The 22,055-nt window shown below is 37.2% G+C and overlaps 1 protein-coding gene across 1 annotated transcript; it reads right to left on the bottom strand.

The window, feature by feature from the left end:
- Nucleotides 1-664: 664 nt before the first annotated feature.
- LOC108601603 (tachykinin-like peptides receptor 99D) lies at nucleotides 665-21,269 on the bottom strand. The gene is made up of 11 exons (XM_017989502.1): nucleotides 21,022-21,269; nucleotides 11,816-12,186; nucleotides 8,541-8,773; nucleotides 5,363-5,537; nucleotides 4,464-4,593; nucleotides 4,285-4,373; nucleotides 3,675-3,825; nucleotides 3,252-3,448; nucleotides 1,062-1,195; nucleotides 937-1,002; nucleotides 665-873 (listed from the first exon to the last, which is right to left on the bottom strand). Exons 2-11 carry the CDS (start codon nucleotides 12,025-12,027, stop codon nucleotides 665-667), a joined length of 1,596 nt encoding a protein of 531 aa, XP_017844991.1. The 5' UTR covers nucleotides 12,028-12,186; nucleotides 21,022-21,269.
- Between the last annotated feature and the right edge of the window lie 786 nt (nucleotides 21,270-22,055).

The following is a 22,055-nucleotide window of genomic DNA, read 5'->3' as shown; positions in this document are numbered from 1 at the left end:
GGTCTACTGTGATTAAAATGATGTCAGAGATATAGAAGTTTTGCTTCGTCCTGCGGGGCAGCAGCCTAAGAATCATATTTCAATCACCTGCATTGCTCTACATTTTCTTATTGTAATTTAATAAATCACATATTGAGCATAAGCAAGAGCCATTTTCGAGTTGTATCGCATATGAAATCAATCTCTTTTTAAACATCATTAGGGCTCGAAAAAGACTCATCAAGGTGAAATACGCACATAAGTATCGAATTACATTTAAAAACAACAGTTGCTTATGCTTAGAAAATTATTGCAAGGAGCCTAACAAACATGTCTAGTTACACGCTACGTATACGTTATATGGAAAGTTCGCTGCAAGCATTGCAAATATTTACGTTATTGAATAAACTATAATGCTGAATTCAAATTGGCAAAGACTATCTATTGATTTGGTTCATGTTCATAGTATTTAGTATGCTGCATTGTTTGTAGTTAAATTAGCTAAACATAAATTCGAGTCACTGCTGGCGTTAACCTAAAGCCAGGTTTTATCATCAGTCGCTGCTGCTGCTGCTGTAATAGTGGAGGTCGCTTGTATGCCATTGTTAATGCGTCGGCAGTCATTATTTAGCTGCAGCTGCAACTCGATGCCATCCACAGGTGAACAACGCTGCCTGTCCGTCTGTCAAGAGTGCAGATGCGAGGTGCGTGGACCTTCCGATGTCGTGCTTAGACTAAGCGAGCTGCGTTCCTGCAGCTCCTGCTGATAGGCTACCCTAAGATTGCCTCTACCGCTGCTGCGGCTGCTGCTTCCCAAATGCTGCGCTGGCACCGAGTGACGCAGCGCCGACGTTGGCGTCTCACGCATCAGCGGCATTGAGTTCCGCAGCATAACTTTGCAGCAGAAGTAAATAACATAATTACATACAGTCTGTTTATTTATGCGTCGCCACTTACCAGCGTGTGCCACTCGATGGGCCTTGGGTGAGCTAGGGCAGCCGTAAAGTATGGACTTTTGGGTGTCTGTGTGTTTGTGTGTGGAAAGGTTAGCTCTTGAGCATATTTACTTAACGCCTGCTTACCATTTCGTTTGATGCGATTGTGATCCGGCGAGCCCGAGCAGGAGTAACGCGATGTCATATTGTCCCGTCGGTTAAGCGTCTCCACATGCACAAAGGGACACCAGCGAAATACCATCTTGAAGCCATAACGAAAACTGAAAGCACAACGAGCAAATGAATGACAACTGACACAGGTAAGGACAAGCATAAAGAGCAGCTAGTACTAATGAGGCTGAGTGAAAGTTGACAACTGAAAACCAAGCTGTAGTTACAGGAAAAAATTTATTAATGAGCCACAAGCCACTCTTGCTTGCTGCTCTGTCTCTGTCTCTGTATTTGCTAATAATGCATAAATTAATGTGTGAGTGTGCGGGTGGCTTCAGTGCAAGGCATGGACAGTAGGGTGGTTCGATTTGTATGGGTGAAAAAATGGGCAAAACAGTATAGGATTTATAATTCTAATAATATTTTCGAGCAGCTCAATGGTAATGCAAAAAGAGCATTTACGAATTTAAAGATTTTTGTTAAAGTTATGGCAAAAAGCCTTGGAATATGAATTGCTTCATAGCTCAACATCTCCATTCATTTTTACTCGAGAACAATAAAAAATAAATTTGAAACTCAAAAATGAAATTATGCAACTTTTAACTTCTTAAATTTGATTTGAGCTCACGCGGAACCAGGCATTAGTTTAGAACCATGTACGAAATATGTTTACAATTTTTCATGGACTAATATTTTGCTTTATCATTTGTGTCGACGCGCCCTAATGGACGTGCCTCAATTCTATTTGATTTATGCAGCCGACTCGTGTGCACCCAATTCTTATGGCCATAGATCAAACGACAACTCGTTTGCCGATGCCTTGCAATAATAAAAACACCTTGAAAGTCCTTAGCATTTGCATAAAGGTTGTTACAAAAGCAACAGCTCTTTGCTCCCCAACTCTTGTATTCTTTTTGCGGCTCACACATATACTCACACCAACGCATTTTCTTAACGTTAAAGTTGTGTGCACGTAACGGATGTTGGACTAAAGTCAAACACGTTGCAGAATTTACCATACGCTCGACATTGATGGCAGCAGTCATTGGCGTGTTGACTGGGGTAAATTAATTGCAATCAGTTACGCTCTTCCGCCCAACCACCCCACGTAAAACGTATAAACGAATGTGCACATAAGCGAGCTAAATCATCAGCAGTCAATTTACTACACGCCAAAGAGCGTTGCCTAATCAAATGGCCCTGTATATAGCTATCTGACTAAATTACTTGATAATCTAACAGGAGGAAGGCAGCACCAAATATTGCAGAATGCTTAAACGAATAAAAAAATATTATAATTTATTTAATAAATGCTCATACACACGAATGAAGTGCTTTACTAATTACGCTTTGCTTTGTCTCTCTAGATACAGTTTAAAGTACCTATATCTTACAAGTAGGACAGGGCATAACTTTAAGCTTCAATCAAATTATTTGTCTTGTGATTTAAAATTTTAGTACTACATTTATACTCTGCTAAGACTTGAGAGTTTGTTCCAACAGAAGATAGGATCAGTCAGAAAGCATATAGGATATGTCTTAGAGCTTTAAACTTAAATGAATTTAAGCTTTAAATTTGTTTGCAACAAAGTTCTTGTAGACTAATCTAACACCTAAGCTAGTGAGATAGAACCCAAGGAAAATCCTTGCCCTTTAAATATTAAACGAATGTACTTGACAACAATAATAATGAAGGTTCACATCATTATGATTTTCTTATATCTTCGACTGTCTATTGAATGATATTGAATAAATTAATAAATAAGCAATTAGACCGAACATTTTTTAAGGAGCTCAAATATATCAGACGCACTCCGACTCGTTTAACTAATTTGAAGGTTTATTTTAAGCTGTGACTGCGCATTTGTATGCTTGCTAATCAGCAAATGAGAAGTCTGGCAGATAAGTACATCAAATTTGAGCAGTCAGCTAAGCGGATTGCGCGGTCGACCTTGTGGTGAGAGTGAATGGGGCGCAAAAAGTAAAGCTCACTGTCACTGCACTTAACGCTTTTGCTTCTGCCGCTAATTCAACCGCAGAATACATAATTTGACACATAGAAGCATAAAGAGTAGATTGAAGTGTAGTGCAGAGTACTTAAGTGCACACATACACTCTGAGAAAAAATACATATATATGTATATGTTGAATGCGTAGTGTACTTACCGCGAATTCATCCAACAGTAAATAATGGGATTGTACATGGAGTTGCTCATGGCCAGCCAGTAGATAACCAAGTAAACCTCCTGGATGTAGGGCGCCTCAGTCAGGCTCGGGTAGCAGGATGTGACAATGAAGTAGGCGTGAAATGGCAGCCAACAGAATCCGAATATGAGCACAACCACAATCATCATTTTGACCACCTAAGCGTTAAATATAAATTGGCAATGGGAGTCTATAAATAATTGACAATCAGCAGCTAATGAGAATTCTAAAATTATAGCATATTAGGCTGAGGGCAGCCTTTCGTTAATTTCCGCATAATCAGCAAAGCGTAATTAGCATTTCAATTTAATATTTGAAACTTGTAAGTCTTTAAGCTACGACGCTCTTGAAGCCTTTACTATTTATTTATTACAAATTGCTTACCCGACGCTTGCTGCGCACATTCTCCACTTGGCGCGGCGTGTACTCCCCAATTGTCTTGGAGCCCCAGAGCTCAATGCCCACGCGTGAATAGGTCACCGTCATCGAGATGATGGGCAGAAAGTAGGTGAGTATAAAGATGAGTATGTTGTAGCTGTGAATAATTAGATGCATGTAAATTGCCAAATGAATCCAGTCAAACAAAAGCTAAAGCTCGTTATATTGATGGTCACAAGCAAATGTTTTCACAAAAGCAATTTGATGGCTAAAACTTAATGGGCCTGCATGACAAAAGCCATTGAAGCGAACGGCGGCAAATTGTCATACAAAACGGCTGTAAACACAACATCACATGCTGGCCAGTTACTAAAACATTGAAATGCATTTTTTATGGATTTTTATGTCAACGCTTTGTTCGCATTGCGAACGACTGACTTTTATTTTTATGGTCTGCCTGCCCCAGCCACATTTTGTTGCATTCACAGTTAATCTGATTGACGTCGCGTCGCGTGGTTTTTTTTATATTTTTGTAGCATGCATCTTCTTCTGCTTGTCTGATTTCATGATTTACTGTAAAATGCATTTGCTTGTCCAACTCCTACGCAGTACTTACAAATGCTCCTGCTTGGAGTGATTGGTTGGGCCATCGGGCCACTCAGCAAAGCACACGACACGCGAATTAGTCTCCAGCGTCTCGGGTACCTTTAAAATTAAAGAGCATACACACACATACATATATGTATGTATATGTGAGTAAAGAGTCAACGCTTTTATATGCATACATGCGCTTACTTCGTCGGTTTTAAAGAAGATCCACATGGGACAGGATAAAAGCGTGGATGCCAACCAGATGACCGCCGCGATAGCCAAATTGCGCCTCTTGCTCATTCTTGGCTGCAGTGGCTTCATAATGGCCACGTATCTGTAAAGTGCAAAGGGTTGAGTAAACAATTTTTCATTTCATTCCATTACAGTCACAAAAGTTGTTTTTAAACTTATTGTAAACGCTCGCAGCTTCAGATGCAGCAAATTATTTGTTTGTTATTTCGACTCTACCATGCACTGAAGTGCTTCAGCTTAAAATTAGTTTAAATTACAGTTCTCACAAGTCTGTGCTATATCATACAACTTTTTGTATAAAAATTAAATTACCCTAGCTGCAGTTCAAATACTTTGTGTCAAAAAGTATGCTGTGTACTATAATTTAAACAAAGCTTACATTGCCATTTATACTAAAGTTAATGGAGAGTGAATTCAACAGAATTTTATTTTGTTATGCTTTTTACATACTCAATTGGCATTATATTTCAAGATTCTGCATAGCTTGTTCCTCTGGATTGATGTATATATCATAAGCATAAGCATAAGGAAAAGGGCAAGGCTTGACAGCCAACTGTCAGAATTCCTGAGCTTTAGCGGCTTAAGTCTGAGCGTACATGCAGATGAAGATTGAACTTTGAAGTGTTTTTATTTTTTCTTGCTTGTGGCAGGCAATTGATTGACTTTGGATAAGAAACGCTGCGTAGGCTGTTCGTGTGGACTCCAGTGCACGCTTAGCATATGAAAAGAGCAAGCTATTAAATTGAGCCTAGATTGATAAGGGTCAAAATGCCCAAATCAGAACTTCGTCAAACCTGCGCCGCACGCATCAAATTAGTTTAGCATACTTATCTGCACAGATTGTTACTTACCTGTCTATGGATATAGCCATTAGTGTGAAGACCGAGGCACATATGCTGAGCATTGCAATGAATTGTGATATTTTGCAGTAGAGCTCGCCAAAGAGCCAGTCGTTATCCAGCATATAATAGTAATTGAAGGTAACGTTCAAGCTGGAGACCATGGCATCCGCAATCGAGAGGTTCACTGTAGGCATGAATAAATATTGAATATGTAATTATAATAAATGCGCTAATCAGTGCGTGTTAAGCCCATGCCAAAGCAAATAAACAACGCAGAGCAAAGTGCGTTAATTGGCAAATAACAGTTATATCTTCGAGTAAACACAACTATTTACAATAAGCAACGATTTGAGCCGCTTTTAATGACTTCCATAGAAATTAAGATTCGGCTTTTTGGCATTTAAATAAAAGTCCAATTTATTTGTCGCTTCAGCAAACGTTGTTTTGAGTATGCAGTATTTGTTCAGTATTTATTGTAGACCAGTTTAGAAGGAAATCAATTAATTAAATTATGCTAGAGTTTACCATTGGAGCTTACTCCAGACTATTATTTTTTTCAAGTAATCCCATCAATTGATTAATTCAATAGAAATTGAAAGCGCAAAAATGATTGATCAGTTCAATTCCTCAGCATTATAAAAAGCTACGAAAAGAGATAACCCGTAGATTGGAGCGAATGTTTCAAGCAATGGGCACAAATAGTGCGTTCCGTAAACTTGTACAAATACTTATAGCAAAATTAATTAATATAAACCAAATGTGTAAGTGTGTGATTACTGTTAATTAATGTATAAATTGGCAAGCCATGGTAGCAAAAATATATTTAATCAACTATATATAGATATAAGATATATGTGTATAGATATATATATATATAAGTAGTATTCTCAAGTGGAGCTCATTATTAAAATATTGTTGAAATAAACATGGCGGATATCATGGGCAGTCACCAATTCATTACCACTAGCAAATTTTCTAATTCTAATACAATAATATGGAATTTGAATGGCTAAGTTAAATTATGTTGGATTAAGCTCTAACTTTGCAATACCGTTGATGAATTCATTAACGAAATCATCAACAAAATCAACAATTGTCGGTCGTTCTGAAGAATTTATTTTCGAATGTAATGTATTCATATTATGTTTAGCATTTGAGTTGACTACCTTCAGCTCTTTAGAAAGGGCAATGTTTTATACTTTTAAAAAAATTACCCTTGTGTATAAAACGTGTACAAAAGTGAGTACAACAAAGTGGTGGGAAGCGAATGTATTTATATTTTCAATTAGTGTATGCCCTTTGCATCGAGAGGTGTGTCCCACCGCGCTTTTGAGCGCCTGCACCTTTTCAACATATTTTAAACGAACTCGGGCTTAATAGCAATGTGTGTGAGCCTGCATAATTTTTATTACGCATATAATGCTGCTCGTTTTGGTAATTTGTTTTTGTTTATTTATGCGTTGTACATTTGTAATTAGTGCAGTCTACAAAATACCATTGCCAAGGACTTGGTATAATTAAAACCGTGTACTCAAAATTTAGCACATGAGTGTGTGTGTGTGTGTGTGTGTAGGAGTCTGCCTGCCTGTTGGCTATCATTTATTGTCTGGCATTATTTTTATGGTATGTTACGACTTACATTCCAATGAATCACTAAAAATGTCGGCAACAAGGCGCAAGAACCCAAACAAAAAATACAAAAATTATTATTATTGTGTTCTTGGCACTGCTTTTGCTTTTTGTTTATTTTTCATTATCTATGCAGATAAGCGGCAAGCGCAACACAACAAAATTATATATATATACATATAGAAAGGCAGTGCCCGCAGTGGCAGCAACTAATATTGTTAGGAGGCGAGTCCTTTTTGGGCATTAGGCGCATGTCAATTTTTTTGTTTTACTTTCGTTTTGCAGCGTCAACGCCTACAACGTGTCGCATTTAGCAAACGACTCGTGCTGGGCCAGGTGTGAGGCTTGACCTGCGGGCATTGAGTTGGGCGTCTGGCTGACTGACAGACACAGACACGTAGTTGAATATCGATTTAGGCACGCTTTAATTAATAAAAATACAATAACAATGCCCCCAGTCGGCTTCAATGCAAAACAAAAGATGAACAAACGCGAATTGATAATGAACCTGACACAGTATCAACTTCTGGAGCTGCAAACCCCCGGACACGTTCTGCTCTTAACTAGTCTACGTGACTAGCAAACTTTCGCCAATAGACACTCGAAAAACATTGTGCTGGCTTTAAAGCAGAATTTAAGCTTGAAGGCTTAAAAGTGTGCGCGCATTTTGCGCAGTGTATTTCAACATAATGATTACCAATGTATATTAGAAATGCAAATGCCGCTAGCAAAGCCCAAGGGTATTAAGTTTACATAATAATAATAATAATTTTGCAGAGCTTATAGTTAACAGCTTGACAGCAGCAGCAGCAGCAACTCTTTCGCTATGGGTCGGGGGGTGGGGTGGGGGTGCATTTAAAAGTCAGCTGCCATTATGGCTGCTGGTGCAACTACTTTGCCTTTTTTTATTGTCAACTTGCGCATGCATAAGGCCGCCGGGCTTACGAATGTGCTGAGCATGCATATGCATGTATATTTGTCTCTATGTGTGTGTGTGTCTGACAATTGTCGGAAGGCAGTCAGCTGACAGCATTCAGGCAAGCATTGCCCTCATTGTTGTTGTGTTTGTTGTCGGGGTGCATTTTTTATGCGCTTTGTTTTTAATGGTTTCGGCAATGTCATTCACACACACACACGCATTTAAATGTTAATATGTATGCGTATAACTAGTGCATGCAATATAAATGCCTTGAATGTGCAGGCAAAGTCAACGAGCCAACATTAAATCTTTGTCTTTGGATGCTGCTATAAAATTAGTTTATCTACCACTCAAGCCTACAGCTTAAGCTGCTTAAATGTAATTAATGTGTGAGCCTTAGCGCAACTGCTTTGCTTAAACGAATTTTGAAATATGCAAGCAGCTCGAGGCGCAGCTGCGTTGAAAGTGCAACAAGCGCTTCAATTAATTATGAGTAATTATGCCAACGGGCAGCAGGCAATAATTTGATCGTCTTAAGCCTAAGCAATGTAAGCGATTAAGTAAAAGTCATTTTATATGCCAGCCCGGCGTATGCTTCATACGATTAGTATAATGCATACGCCATGTCTGCCTACTTACCTATAAAATAGTTCGTCACTGTGCGCATCCGCTTGGTGGTCAGCACAATCCAGACAACAATTAGATTGCCACCAGTTGCAACAATGGCCATGCCACCAAATAGAATGCTCCAGAGCACCTGACGCCACAAGGGCATGGCAAAGGCAAATGACGCTTCTTCCGCGTCGCCATCCTCGTGACTAATGCCGCCCCCAGCTGGCAAAGTTGCTAGTCCAGTGACGCCAGTGGGCAAACTGTGTGTGAGAAAGAGCACATGGGGGAATTGGTGACATAAAGATTATGTATGTTTGTAAGCTACAGTGGTACGGTACAGTGGGCAAAGTGTCTGCAGGCAATACAATTTACAAAGTGTCAACTACACATGAGTGAGTGTAAATTTAGCGAATTATTTATGCAAGAAATTTAATACGAATGCTTTAAACTTATATCAGACCTATTCTAACGCACACCACTGTATTCGGCTTCAATGTAATTGTGCGTGTGTTAACAAATCCGTGTTATTATGCGCCAGCTGTGGTTGCTGGCATAAAGAGCTTAGTCCGGGTTACAAGCCAGCCGAGACCGAACTTGTCGTCATCTTTTAAATATTTTGTGTTGCTTGATTGTTTATTTAGCTCACAGCATGTGTGTAAATAAACGCACACACACGCACAAAGCCTGTGTATTTAGGCACAAATAGAGTAACTATACTCTCGTCCGGATTTAGTGCTGTTGAGCTTTGTCTATCAACGCGTCTCCGTGGGCACTTAACATGCTCGTATATCAGCCGCATGTGATATATGCCTCGTTAGTCCTTGCACACTCCGCTTCCAAATAAGTAACTTAATATTTATGCTACGTGCTCTTGCTGTTGCTGTATGCCCAGCTGATACATGAAGCTGCGTAGTTCGTAGTTGTGCCTAGTTAGTCACTGCTGTTAGCAGTCATTAGTGCTTGGCAACTCTTCAATGCAATTAAAAATGTTTTGCAGGCCACCGACGCCGCTTCAAGCTGTAGGCAACAGCTTAGGTTTTGTCGCATTTGCATAAGTCCTACTCCCACTTCTTGTTGTCATTGACCGAGTGCATAAAGAGGATTATTGATTTCCTTGTTCACTGCGTCTAGTTTGATTCCAAGCCCAAAAAAATGAAATCGAAAATTCAAAAGCGTTACATCTTACACAGCCGCAGGCATTCGCAATTGATAAAAATATATATATTTGTTGATATTATATCTTTGTGGTCGTCGTTTATTATTTTTTACATTAGCAGTGGCAACGACGACGGCACAAAGCAAACAACTAAGCATCTATAAAAAGCATAAAAAACATTGCCATAGCCCCAAATATCTTTGTCATGTACTTGCACAGAATTCTTTGGGGATGTCCTTGTCAAGGGCCCAAACTAGATGCGATGCGATGCGATGGATACGATGAGCTAAGAGCCCACCACCCCCATTGTGCGGTTCTTCTCATATAAAATGTATTTTTAATACGTCAAACGCAGCAATTATCTATGTATGAGTGCCGCAGTCAATATAACATAGAGATGAGCGTCCTTTTTTTTCTGCTGCATCACGAAAAGGGCATCGTTTTAGTTTTGCGTTTGCCTTTGCCATTTAAAGTTTCAAAAATTTAGGGAATGGCAGACATCTCTCAGCTTTTATGCTCAGTATCTTTTGAATTGCCACTCGCCTATTAATAGAACAAAGACCACAAAGCTAAGGACGCAACATTTGCTGCATTCATTTTAAAAGCAATTTTAAATTATGGTTAAAACTTTAAAGTGTACAAAATGTGAAACTCATTTTAACAACTTTTGATTGGCTTTTAATTGGCTTAACAACATAGTCTTCGTTTGCTGATACTCTGACATTTAAAAACGGTTTAGTTTACAGCTATTATGACTCAGAGGCATTTTCAAAATAGAATTTTGAGGTGTTTTAGCTTATTTGAGCATAAGTCAAAACTCAGTTTAAAGACAGAGTAGTCCCTAATTAAAGATGAAGAGCTTCCCCATTTATATAAAGGGTACTAAAATCATTTCTAACGTTATAATGGCGGAGTAGATTCTTTCGCATTCTGAAATTTTGTATATTAAAAATTACAAAAAGCGTAATTATTGCATAAATAAAATTAGCCCAACATTATTAACATAATGTTTTGACTAGCCATAGTTTATACAAATTAAATTGCAAATTAACTCTGCTTATCATAAATTTTTTGTACAAATTAATTTTTTTCACAAACAATGTGTAGTTAAATCATTTATAGCATAAATTTAAAGCAAAAATGAGGTAAGAGTAAAAAGAAATTACATGTATAAAAAAAGGTTTCCATGCTTTTGACTTATGCTCGAATAAAATACCATAACTAATCAGATAACATATTTGTAAGGAAAATATCTAAAGGCAAAATATATAAACGAAATCATATATGTAAGCTATTGTTGTTTGTTAATATCTTTTAGCTTCTGTGCTGTTTTTTAGTATCTAAAATCAAATACTACGATAAATTCTGCGCATCTCTAATGTAAATATGAATGTGTGTGCTTGAGCATTTTTCGCTGTGTGTAGTAACTTTTCTTCATAACTAACTAGCATATATACTGCTTAAAGTATGCGCTTATTAAATAGCTTCGTATTGATGCCTGCATATTTGTTGAATGTAAATTTCTTGCAAATAATTAAATTGCCACACGACATAAAATTGTCTTTGCAATACATACAAACTGTTTAGCAAACATATGTATATAATCTATATGTGTATCAATTTTTTATGGCTAAAATGCGGGAAAACCGTGCACTGGCAACTGTAGGATGAGAAGCATTAAGCAGGGCGCACAAATACGCAGATGCCACACATAGATAAAATGTAAAATTTCTTTTTTATATATACACACACTGTCTGTATTTGCATTTACAATTGTATTAGTTGTGCGTGTGTGTGTGTGCGTCCCATTAATGTAATGTATTTGAAACAGAAATAAAGTAAAGTAAAGTCATGGCTTGGCTTGGCTTGGCTTGGTAAACGGAAATGCTTGACTGATTGAATGGCGGCTGTTGAATGCGAGAGTGAATGAATGATTGAATGCTTGCCGCAATGGTGTGTCATTAGACATGCATGGTAAGCGCACGCAGATGAGCCTCGGGATTCGTGAGCTATGCGGTAAGAGCTTGTCTCTGGGTTGGAGTTTGAGTGCTTAGTCTGCATGTTTGTGGTCAAGTTAGCGTTTAATGACAGCCAGTGTGGGCATTAATTGAATTAGTGGTGTAATAAGGCACTTATTGCTACTTACATGCGACTCAGATTGTAGGCCATTGTGGGCTCCAAGCCAAATTCAGTTGGCGGCGTTTGATTGGCCTCAGTCGCCATCAGAGCACTGCTCATGGCATTGTAGAGCAATGCGGGCGCATAAGTGGTCCAGTTGCTCCAGCCATAGGCGTTGCTATCGCTATCGCCATCACCATTATCATTCACATTGTCCAGCAGCTCATCGTTGCTATACATCTCGATTGTTGTTGCTGCTGCTTTTGCTGCTGCTGTTGCTTGGGCGCTCTTGTGCTCTTTTGGTTTCCTGTGTTGCCGTTTGTCCCTTTCTTGTTGACTAATGTGGCGTGTCCTTTTTGTTGCTTGTCTTATTTGATTTCCATTTGTTTGCTTGTGTGCCTGCCAAACACAACACCGACAACAGAATAAGAAAGAAAAATAAATAAATATAGTTGTTTAAATAATCTCATTTTCAAGCAGCTTTCTGTGGTCAGCCACTTGCAGATTGGATTAAAGTTTTCTCTCGCTGCTTTTGTATTTGTGTGTCTGTGTGTGTGTTAGTCTAGACCGCCCGTGTTGCCAGGTCATGAAATTGATTTTGCCTTTTATCGTATTTGGTGTTTGGTTTGTGCTGCTCATTTGCGGTTTTGGTCGCTCTAGCGGCCACAGAATATCCAAGAAAAAAAAGGAAAACTTTTTTGTTGTGGCTTGATTAGCATTATTTAAAAGGTTTTGCAATTTACAAAATGGACGTATCTAACCCTTCTGGACATACATAAAAGGTTATTTAAAATTTAATCCAATTGGCTCATTAATATGATTTAAGCAGCCTCAACTTTGAAGTAATTTAAAATTGACTTTATTTTTGTTAGAAAACTTCCGCATTACATTGTTTGCTTCAGACGAGCGTAGACTAAAGGTCTCAACTCAAAACAGCTTGAACATGTTAATATTGTTATCAAATCAGTAACGATTGAAGGTAATGTTGCTACTCTCAGTGCCTGCTCTTATCTATAGAGCCCCTTGAAATCAACTTGGCAAACATTAGAACGATTGATTGTATGTCTTTGATAGTGGAAAAGTGTTTAACAGTTTAAGCCATTATCTAACATTAGGTTAGGCACTTTATAAAGCAATTCATGTAATTGGTAGCATATAATATTCAATAAAGCCAATACAGTAGATATCAGATAAAGACAACCCAGAAAGAAAGACCAGTAGCATTTGTGCCATAAAAATATTTACGATCTTAAAAAAAAGTAAACTGCTGTATTTAAAAAAAAATGTGTTTATTATTAAAATTAGTAATGATTTTTTTTTTACAAGACTTCCCAAGTGAAAAAACCATAAAAGAGACTACAAACCAAACTTCAAGATGTGTGACTATGAACATGAGAACTCCTTCACTTTTGAAGACAGCGCCCTTGATAATGAACTTGGCCACTGGGATTGCGGCTTTGAAAGCATGTGGCAACAGATTGGCGAAGAGCTGCGACGTGAGCAGGAGAATAATGATTTTTTTCAAAGCTTTGAACAGAAGCTAACACTACAAACACACTCTGTAGATTCATGGAGGTTGTAAACTTTACTTAGAAACTATGATATTTACTAATAATTGTTAGGTTAACATGTCTGTTAGGACAAATGCTTTATGAATTTCAATGATTTGATAATTGTTTGAAAGATAGTCAAATTTTAAAATATTGATCACTGCTCTAAACATTAATTAATTAATTTTTCTGATGCAGATGAGCTTAAGTTAAACATGGCATTTTTGGCAAATGCTTTATAAATTTCAATGATTTGATAATTGAATTTAAGATATTCGAATTTTAAAATAATGTTCGCTGCCTAATCAATATTTATTTAATTTGCGTTATGCGGATGCGCTCCAATCGAGAGCTCAGCTATAATTTGTATGTCTTTTGTGTAAATGCAGTACCGAGTATTATTTAAATGTTCACGTTAGTCAATTATTATACGTTTTTGTAATTATGTGTTCGTAAGACTTTTGCATAAGAACAAAAATATAAAACTTTATAAAAATTTTAAAATTTTCAGAAGCTACAGACTGTCGCAGTCTGAAATGAACAAATTTATTGAAAATTAGTTATAAAATATTTACTTGAACATTGCTTTAAAGTGATTAAAACATTTATGAATTATATATAAAGGCTTAGTAATTGTGATAATAAGTATATATAGAGTTTAATTTTTTACAATCTGGATTTTATGATATATTTAAAAATTGTTTATTATTTGTTTCTTTATTTATATGCTTTAATGTTTATTCATATAATATCAGCTCGTTATGTACAGTTGACAGAAATTGTGGAGAGCAAACAAACGAGATAAGTAAATTAAATTTATTGTATGAGGATTATTAGATTATTTATTAAGCAAATGTCTGTAGAGTTTTTAAATTATTTAAAATACATTTTTTGTTGCTCGTATATTTTTATGTTATTCTGTTAATAAAAAAACTAAGTCCCTCCCTTAAATTGTCGCCTACGGCAAAACGTTTTTTATTTTGATTGTCAATTCCCAGTTATTTTTGTTTCGTTTCGCACGAATCAATGTTAAAATAAACTGTCATATTTTCCATAATAACCATAAACTCTTGTAAGGCAGAACATACAAAAAGGAAATCAAAACCAATTTTTATTTTCTTCAAGTTGACACTTGGTCAGACATTTTTACATGGAATTTACCTGCGTTATTTTAACATTTCTTTAATTTTAGCAATGACATTTGAACAGATTGGGAAGTTGAGGCACTTAACCTTAGTACTGCAACTGACGAATTGAGACAAGGTTACGAGACGCGCGGCCACTTCAAGTTTGACAAAATGCCAGTAACAGAAGCAAAATAATGAATGCGACATTCTTTAGGCTTTTGCTTAATTAAGCAAGTGGACAACAGTGCTCAGCCTTGGGCGTCTTTACTGTTTGCCCAGCGATGAGTAAATTTATGCTAGTGTATTAAACTGAAGGGAAATTATTATTATCATTAACATTTTTTTTTAATTTGCTTTAGAGCGACAGCTGTTGTTAGTATGGCCATAAATAATAGCGGATTATGTGGGAAAGCACTTCATCAATTACACTGATGACGAATGACGGGCAACAGCAGAATAGTGAAAAATAAACGCCGACACTTGCAATACACTCGAACATACATAAAAGTTCGATGGCTAGCTGGCAGTGCGTATACGCAATTTCTGGTTTGACGCTTATTGCTTGGGAAGTGCACACAACTCGAGCATAAAGTGTATGCAAACGTTGCCAAGACAAGCGAACGCGGCAAAAATCAATTATCTGCGAGTTGTCTACGCACACAATAATTACAAAATATACAAAACATATGCCAATATTCATACTAAAGCCTTCGCGTGAAGAGTGAGCAGTGAGGAGTGGAGAGTGTTTCCACTGGCAACGGCCAGTTGCAGTTGTGGTGACGCGTTGCAGCGTTGTAGTCTTAATGAAATGTAAACAAACTTCAAAAGAATGTTGGCTATAATTGGCAGCCAGCTCTGCCCCAACGTTGCTGATGCAAAATACTCGCTGAAAAATGTGAAAAACTTCAACGTTAACAGCAGCGCGCTGGCAATGTTTTGCCAATAGTTAAATTTGAAAATATTTTTGCGCAATTTTTTTGTGTGTCTTGGGCGCTGAAAAATGAATCAATTGGCAGAGTCTATTATTTGTAAAGTCAATGGCATTCAAAGGCGCGTTGACAAGTGCTCTCTTGCGTGTTTTGTCCAGCAGCAGCGAGCAGCGCACAGTTTAAATGAATTTGTCTTTTGGGCCTGTCAGTCTATTTGCCCCTCTCGCACTCTCTGTCTCTGTCTATTGTATTTTTGGGCAAAGTTACGAGAGCTGAAGAATAACAAAAGTGAAACAAATAAGTACTTTATCACAGAAATTCACACGTGACTAAATGTTGTGGACGGTCGTCAGGACAACGTTGAAAAATGTCTTCTGGTTGTTCTTCTAATAGAAAACGACAAACTGACATTGCACAGCAGCCTCTGGGCATTGATGTAAGGCGATTTTGTTTAAAGCTGTCGCATTGTCTTGCTCAGTTGTTGTCATATTTTTGACTCGCATTGTGTATTGAAACTGAATTTCATTCAAGATACTGACAAAAACAAATTGGCAATTGTTTCTTTTGTTTAAGCATTTATAAATTGTTATCGTTTTGATAAGTCAATTAGTGCTATAAAAACTGACGTGTGTGACTTTTATCATGCGTATGCTGTTTAAGAATTTAAAGTTTATTGCTGAAGAACTGAGCTCAGCTTAGATTTATTGCTCAGCCAAGCTCTTGATCTTGAGCTCCAAGGTAAGGCATATAATTCTTTAAGCTTTATATGAGTTTCATGAGCAGCACTAAAGATTGCTGATTCGTAAATAATAATTTTGTTGAAGCAGTAAGCGTATTTAAGTTTCGCAATGATTGCAAGTACAAGTGCGCTCTCATGGCTTTCAGACACACACACACAGCTACACATATGTACACTCATGCATGAGTCTATGTACAGATGTATGTATTTAGTTTAGTTTTTGTTTGACAAGTCAAGTGCAGGGCGCACACACACACTTGTGCGCTGAGAAAAGAGAGTTTTCTTTACGTGTGCATGTGTGTGTGTGTAGCCCATTGTGGCAGCAACTTTTGTATGCATGTTTGCTTGTATGTGTGTGTATGTCAATAAGCGTAGAGACTGTTTAGGCTGGGCGCCAGCTGCTGGACTACTTTTGGGCTGTAGACCTTTTATTTTGCACTCATTTTCGGTTTCGGTTTTTCCGCTGGCAAACTTCTAAAACAATTCTCACAGTGCCTTGGCCCATTTGCGAAAGCCTGGCTTGCTGTTTTTAGTCTTTATTTGAAAGTAGCTTTTGTTTGCCAGGCACAGGCATACAATGGAAATGAACTTGAATTGTAATTACCAATGCCAACTGCTGGTATTTTTAATTTTCCGCGCACGCACGCACAAACACAAATACACTGACACTCACACTCACACTCACATTAAAACGAATTGAAGTTAAATTAAATACGAGCCGAGCAAATTGGCCACACACTTTGCCAGAGTTGGCCAAAATAAAATATTCATTAAAATGATTCTTTAATGAGCTGGGCTGAAATTTATGTGCGCGCCTTGACTTTCGCACCTATCAGAGAAATTGGCCAACAGTTTGAAGCAATGCTCGTAAAAAGCTTTTATATAAATAAAAGGGGCGAGAAAAAACACACACACACACACACTCACCCAAGTACACACGTACATATGCTATGGCCCGTCCACAGATTATAAACAGAAATAAAATAACAAAATAAATAAGTGTAAAATCGTGTACCCTCGACTATGAGGCATCAAATTCATAATTAGTTGGTGGCGTGTTGTAAATCGCACAACTGTACGCCATGTAACTGTAAATACCCTGTTCATAATTATGTAGGGTATTTTATAAAAGATAAACTCAAATAGATTTGCGGCAATCTGTTTCTGGTATGATTCCATGCTAATTTCTGTGTGCTGGCGAGATAAATTGTTTATGCGCTTTTAATTTGTTTGCGTGTGTATTAAAATATTTAAAACGCAAGCAAAGTAACGCAAAACACAAAACGTTGCGTTGCTTTGCGTTGGCGTTGGCGTTGCATAGTGAGTGAGCTAGACAGCAAATTTCTAGTAACTCGTTTTAGTGCGAGTGCTAAAACGACTTGTCAAATATTTGCTTTATTGAATTTTCTTTGCTGCACACACATGTGTTATGACTAACAAAGTTTTCTATTTACTGTTGAGTCGGAGATTTTGAGACTGCTGAGCATAAACTTAACGCTTTTCAACTTCAGTGTAGCCTAGAGAGTGCAAACAAAATAATAATAAGCTATAACACTGAGTAAAACAAAAACAAGATAGCGCACAAATGCGCACACACGAAAACACGCATACGACCTGTTGTGCTGCACATAAAGCAGCATTACGTTGGTTGAGTTAGAGCCAATTTCGTTGGCACAGCAACGACACGCGAATCCAAAGTTATTTTGCTAGCCAACGAAAGTGAATCGTATTTACTTGTGCGATTTCTTTATCTTATCGTCTTGACTTGAACAAACCCTAAAACCAAAACCCAACAGATATTTATGCCTTTGAAGCGCTGAGCTGAGCATTGAGAGCGTAACCAGCATAGCGTCGTGTCGGGTAATCGATGCCTCGAACGCATTGCTTTATTTTATTATATTCGACAGTGAGTCAGTCTCACGCGAGCTCGAGTGTGTGGACGCGTATCTGGGGACCATGTCAATAAATTGTACAACGCCCAACGCCCTGGCTGAGCGCACTCAATTTATGGCAATTATGTGTAAATTGAGGAACAAAGCGTAAGCCAGACTCAAGAAGCCAATGCACAAAGCACGGCACAGCTATTGACACACACAAATGGACAGCCATGCACTTGTCGCCAAGGAATTGCGATGCTCGGACAGCTGAACCTAAGGGAGCTGTAAATTGAGTTGTGGTTGTCGGCGTCGAGGGCGGAGTGGAGCGAAGTGGAGGGTGGAGCTTCAAAATTATGCACAAAACAAATAACAGCTGAATCGTTAAAATATGCACATCAGTCAAACAAAATAAAAAGTTGAGATAGACGAGGAACGCCAGGGCTCGAAGTACCTTCATTCAAATTCATTTCGAGTGGGTCGGCGTTGTGCTCGGACATCAGCAAAGGAAGCGTATCCGGTCCGCTGTTGCTTTGCTTCCAATTTAATTAAATGTTTTGATGCATGACAGCACAGGCACGGGCATGGACTAGGGCACGGGCACGGGCACGGCCACGAGCAGGAGCGCATACAATATATGGCATTCGTACTAAATCGCTTAAAGGCCTTAACGCTGAGTGGGTCTGTAGAAATTATGAGGTCCGGCCACACATGCCTACACTTAGAGCTAGCAAAACTAAAGCTATTAAGAGAAAGTTAGAGGGAGGGAAAGAGATTGCGAAAAGTCCAAATGCAAATGGAAATCGGATGCTTATAACTGATCCAGAATACGTTGTTATATTTTGTATTTAAAACAAGTTTGTGAAAAGGAAATGACTGGGCAAAGATATGCTTAGTTTTTTATTTATTTATTATAAAAATAAGACGCTCGTTGCGTCTTGTGTACAAAGCAAGCAAATACTCGTGTATATACATAAGTGATAGCTATATACATATATTTATATTTGCACACACACACACAGAGAGACGCCAACACAGTTTAGGCATCAAATTCAACTAATGGCTAGCAAAACACTTTCAACTATGTAGTAACTAAATGCGACATCGCATTTCCTTCTCGCCCCCTCCCCCCACTAATGCCGCCGCACTGATGAATTGGTTGCTCACTGGTTGCACTGCTGAAAGCAATTCGTGCTGAAAGGATTTCCACTTTACTTACTTAAGCTGACCGCGCGCAGAGGCTTGTGGCAATGTTGGGCCAATGCTAAGTTGGCCAAGTCAAGCAATGACAAGCCGAAAAACAAAACTTTGGCTGTTAACTACGAAAAGGGTTGATTGATAACATAATAAGTCAGCTAGTCCCAAACAAAGCAATTAAATTATGATTTCACTTTTGATTTGCAACAAGCGCAAATTAATTAACTGTTTTGTAAAAGTTTAAATTCAATTTGCAAATTGTCGAATAGTTAACAAAATATGCAAACATTCCCACATTTATTTCAATTTACGCGCGTACAAATGCCAGCGCACAGTTTAAAATTAAATTCAATTAAATTTAAGCTTAAACTGCATTTTATAAATTAATAAATAATACAATGATTTAACAGGTTGTGAGTTTATAATTTTATTACGCGCTCACGAGCAGCTAATTGCGCTTGAATTGAATGCATTAAATTTAACGAAAACGCACAAAAATCAATTGAGCGTTCTTCAGATCCTAACTCAAATGATGGCACGCTTCATTTGAGCTTGGCCCACAGCCCAAGTGCGTGCTGGCCCATATTTTTGGTTTTAATGCACGTTTAAACAGAAGTTAATTTAAAGACTTATTTATAAACTGGCAACTTTATACTATGTGCACATATTTATGCAATTTTGCATTTTATGCAGCATTTCCTGTCTTTATTTGCTGAAAAATATACTTTTCAAATAACAGCGCATGTGAAGTGTAAGGCAAACCCAATGAGCTCATTTCAATTACAAATAAGCAGAGACACCCAGACAGAGACAGTAATGCAATTGGACAGCAGACTCTCGCCTATTGTCCAAGCTATTGGGCGTGTGCTTTAAAGCATAAAATATTTTGATTTTAACTAACAAGATGTTTTAAACATTTTGCAATTTAACCCATTTGCTTTTGGAATTGTTTATTATATAAAGCATAAGGTTAACCAATATATACATTTTTTTTTAAATAATCACAACCCTTAAATAATTTTCTATTTGAATTGTTTATGCTTTAAAGCATAAGCTTTAGATTTTAACCAATATTTTTTTTAAAATATTTTGCTATTGGAATTGTTTATTCCCCAATCCTTGCAACAAACGAATGTTGGGTCTGTTTATCACTCCCAATCTATACATTTATCAAATTTAAAAACAAAAATATAAGTTTAAATACTTTTAAATTTAATTTTAAATATTTTATGTAATCTTTTTCTTTTATTGTTGACTGTTCATAATTGACGTTAAATAAATAAATGTAGATATGCTTTTTAGGCTTTAGGTTTTAACTAATATATTTTCTACAATATTTTTTTTACAATAATTTATTTAATTCCCATTTTAGTTTGTTGTAAATATTTATAGCATCAACAATACTTTATTATATATTTTCACACTTGTATGTTGTTTGATGCATAAGACTTGGGATATAATATGAACTTTTAACTCAGAATATTATCTACGATTTTTTTTTAAATAGCCCCACAATAAATTATTTAATTCACATTTCAGTTTGTTGTAAATATTTATAGCTACCTACAGCAATTGTTCATAAAATATTTCCACACTGGTGTTGAAGACTAAAAATTTAATTGGAAACTTTCAACTCAGATATTATCTAAAATTTTTTTTATTGAACTTAGCAGCCTCACAATAAATTATTTAATTTGCATTTTTAGTTTGTTGTAAATATTTATTGTTTATAACACAGTTAATGTTTTATATCATTTTTCCACAATTCTTGTATATTTTTTATGGCTTTTTGATTTATGGAAAATACACAAAACGCACCTTTCACACGCAGCTCTATTTTTGTTCAATATTTGTAATCTTTTTCTTTTTGTTTTTTTTATGGCACAAACACAAATCAATTCTCAATTCATTGTGCCAATTTAATTCCGGTATAGAAATTGTAGTGCCGCCGGCAATTTCATGTTGCGTTTTTAAATAGAATTTTTCAACTTTCGAATTGCAGCATCGAGCTGCGTCTTGTATATTTGGTGAACTGTTCGCGCGCGAGTTTGCCGTCGAACTGCCAGCAAAATGTAACGTCGTCGCCGATCCGATGTTGAAGCAGCGGAGTGCTGCGTGCCTATAGCAGTGCCCCAATGCAAAAGAGATGAACCGTTAAAGCGACTGTTGCTTGCAGCCGCTTGTTGCAGTCTCAGATGGACAAAAGCTGGGCAACTTGCATGGAATTTCGACAATTTAATTAATTATTTTAATCATTTAATTTGTCATCAAATCTATAAATAAATAATTGCGTTACAAATTTCATTAATAACGCTGGTAGCTGCTACGATTTGTGCAGTGTTGCCGTGCTGCGCTACACTACGTTTTTGACTTTGCTTGGCGTCTGCGCCTTGCGCGCTTTGCCATTTGGTATCGCTATTTTTACTCTCTCTTTGTTTTCATACGCACATTCGTAAACAGAGCATCAACACGTGCAATTATCTCAGCATTTGTAAGCAAATTAAGAACGCAACAACAACAACCAACTGCTGCTCGATGTGTCGACACCAAATGTTTTAGCTCAACATCAGACACATCAGTTGCAGGTGCTCGTTGCTAGCTGCAAATATGCCTTAAGTAAGCAATATTAAAGCATATGTGCGTAAAAAAAATACAACAATTATATTTTATAATAATCAAAATATAGGAAGCAGACATTCGAAATATTTTGAGTGGCTGACAGTCTGTAAAATGATCAAATATCGCTGCGAAGTTATAAGCAATATTCACAACAGTGCGTATGCGCAATATAATACAGCTATGGCTTTTTTGCCTACAATGTTACAGTGCGTTGCTTTATTAATAAAAAGCTC

The sequence above is a fragment of the Drosophila busckii genome, chromosome 3R (assembly GCF_011750605.1).
Source record: "Drosophila busckii strain San Diego stock center, stock number 13000-0081.31 chromosome 3R, ASM1175060v1, whole genome shotgun sequence".
Classification (NCBI taxonomy): domain Eukaryota; kingdom Metazoa; phylum Arthropoda; class Insecta; order Diptera; family Drosophilidae; genus Drosophila; species Drosophila busckii.
This window is presented reverse-complemented; position numbering and strand designations above follow the sequence as displayed.

What these genes read in the sequence shown, in the direction of transcription:
- LOC108601603 (XM_017989502.1), bottom strand. Translation starts at nt 12,027, where the DNA reads ATGTATAGCAACGATGAGCTGCTGGACAATGTGAATGATAATGGTGAT. An exon ending in GCCTACAATCTGAGTCGCAT is followed by an intron (nt 8,774 to 11,815) that starts GTAAGTAGCAAT and finishes TCTCACACACAG; the next exon opens with TTTGCCCACTGGCGTCACTG. An exon ending in ATGTGCGCAGCAAGCGTCGG is followed by an intron (nt 3,449 to 3,674) that starts GTAAGCAATTTG and finishes TTTAACGCTTAG; the next exon opens with GTGGTCAAAATGATGATTGT.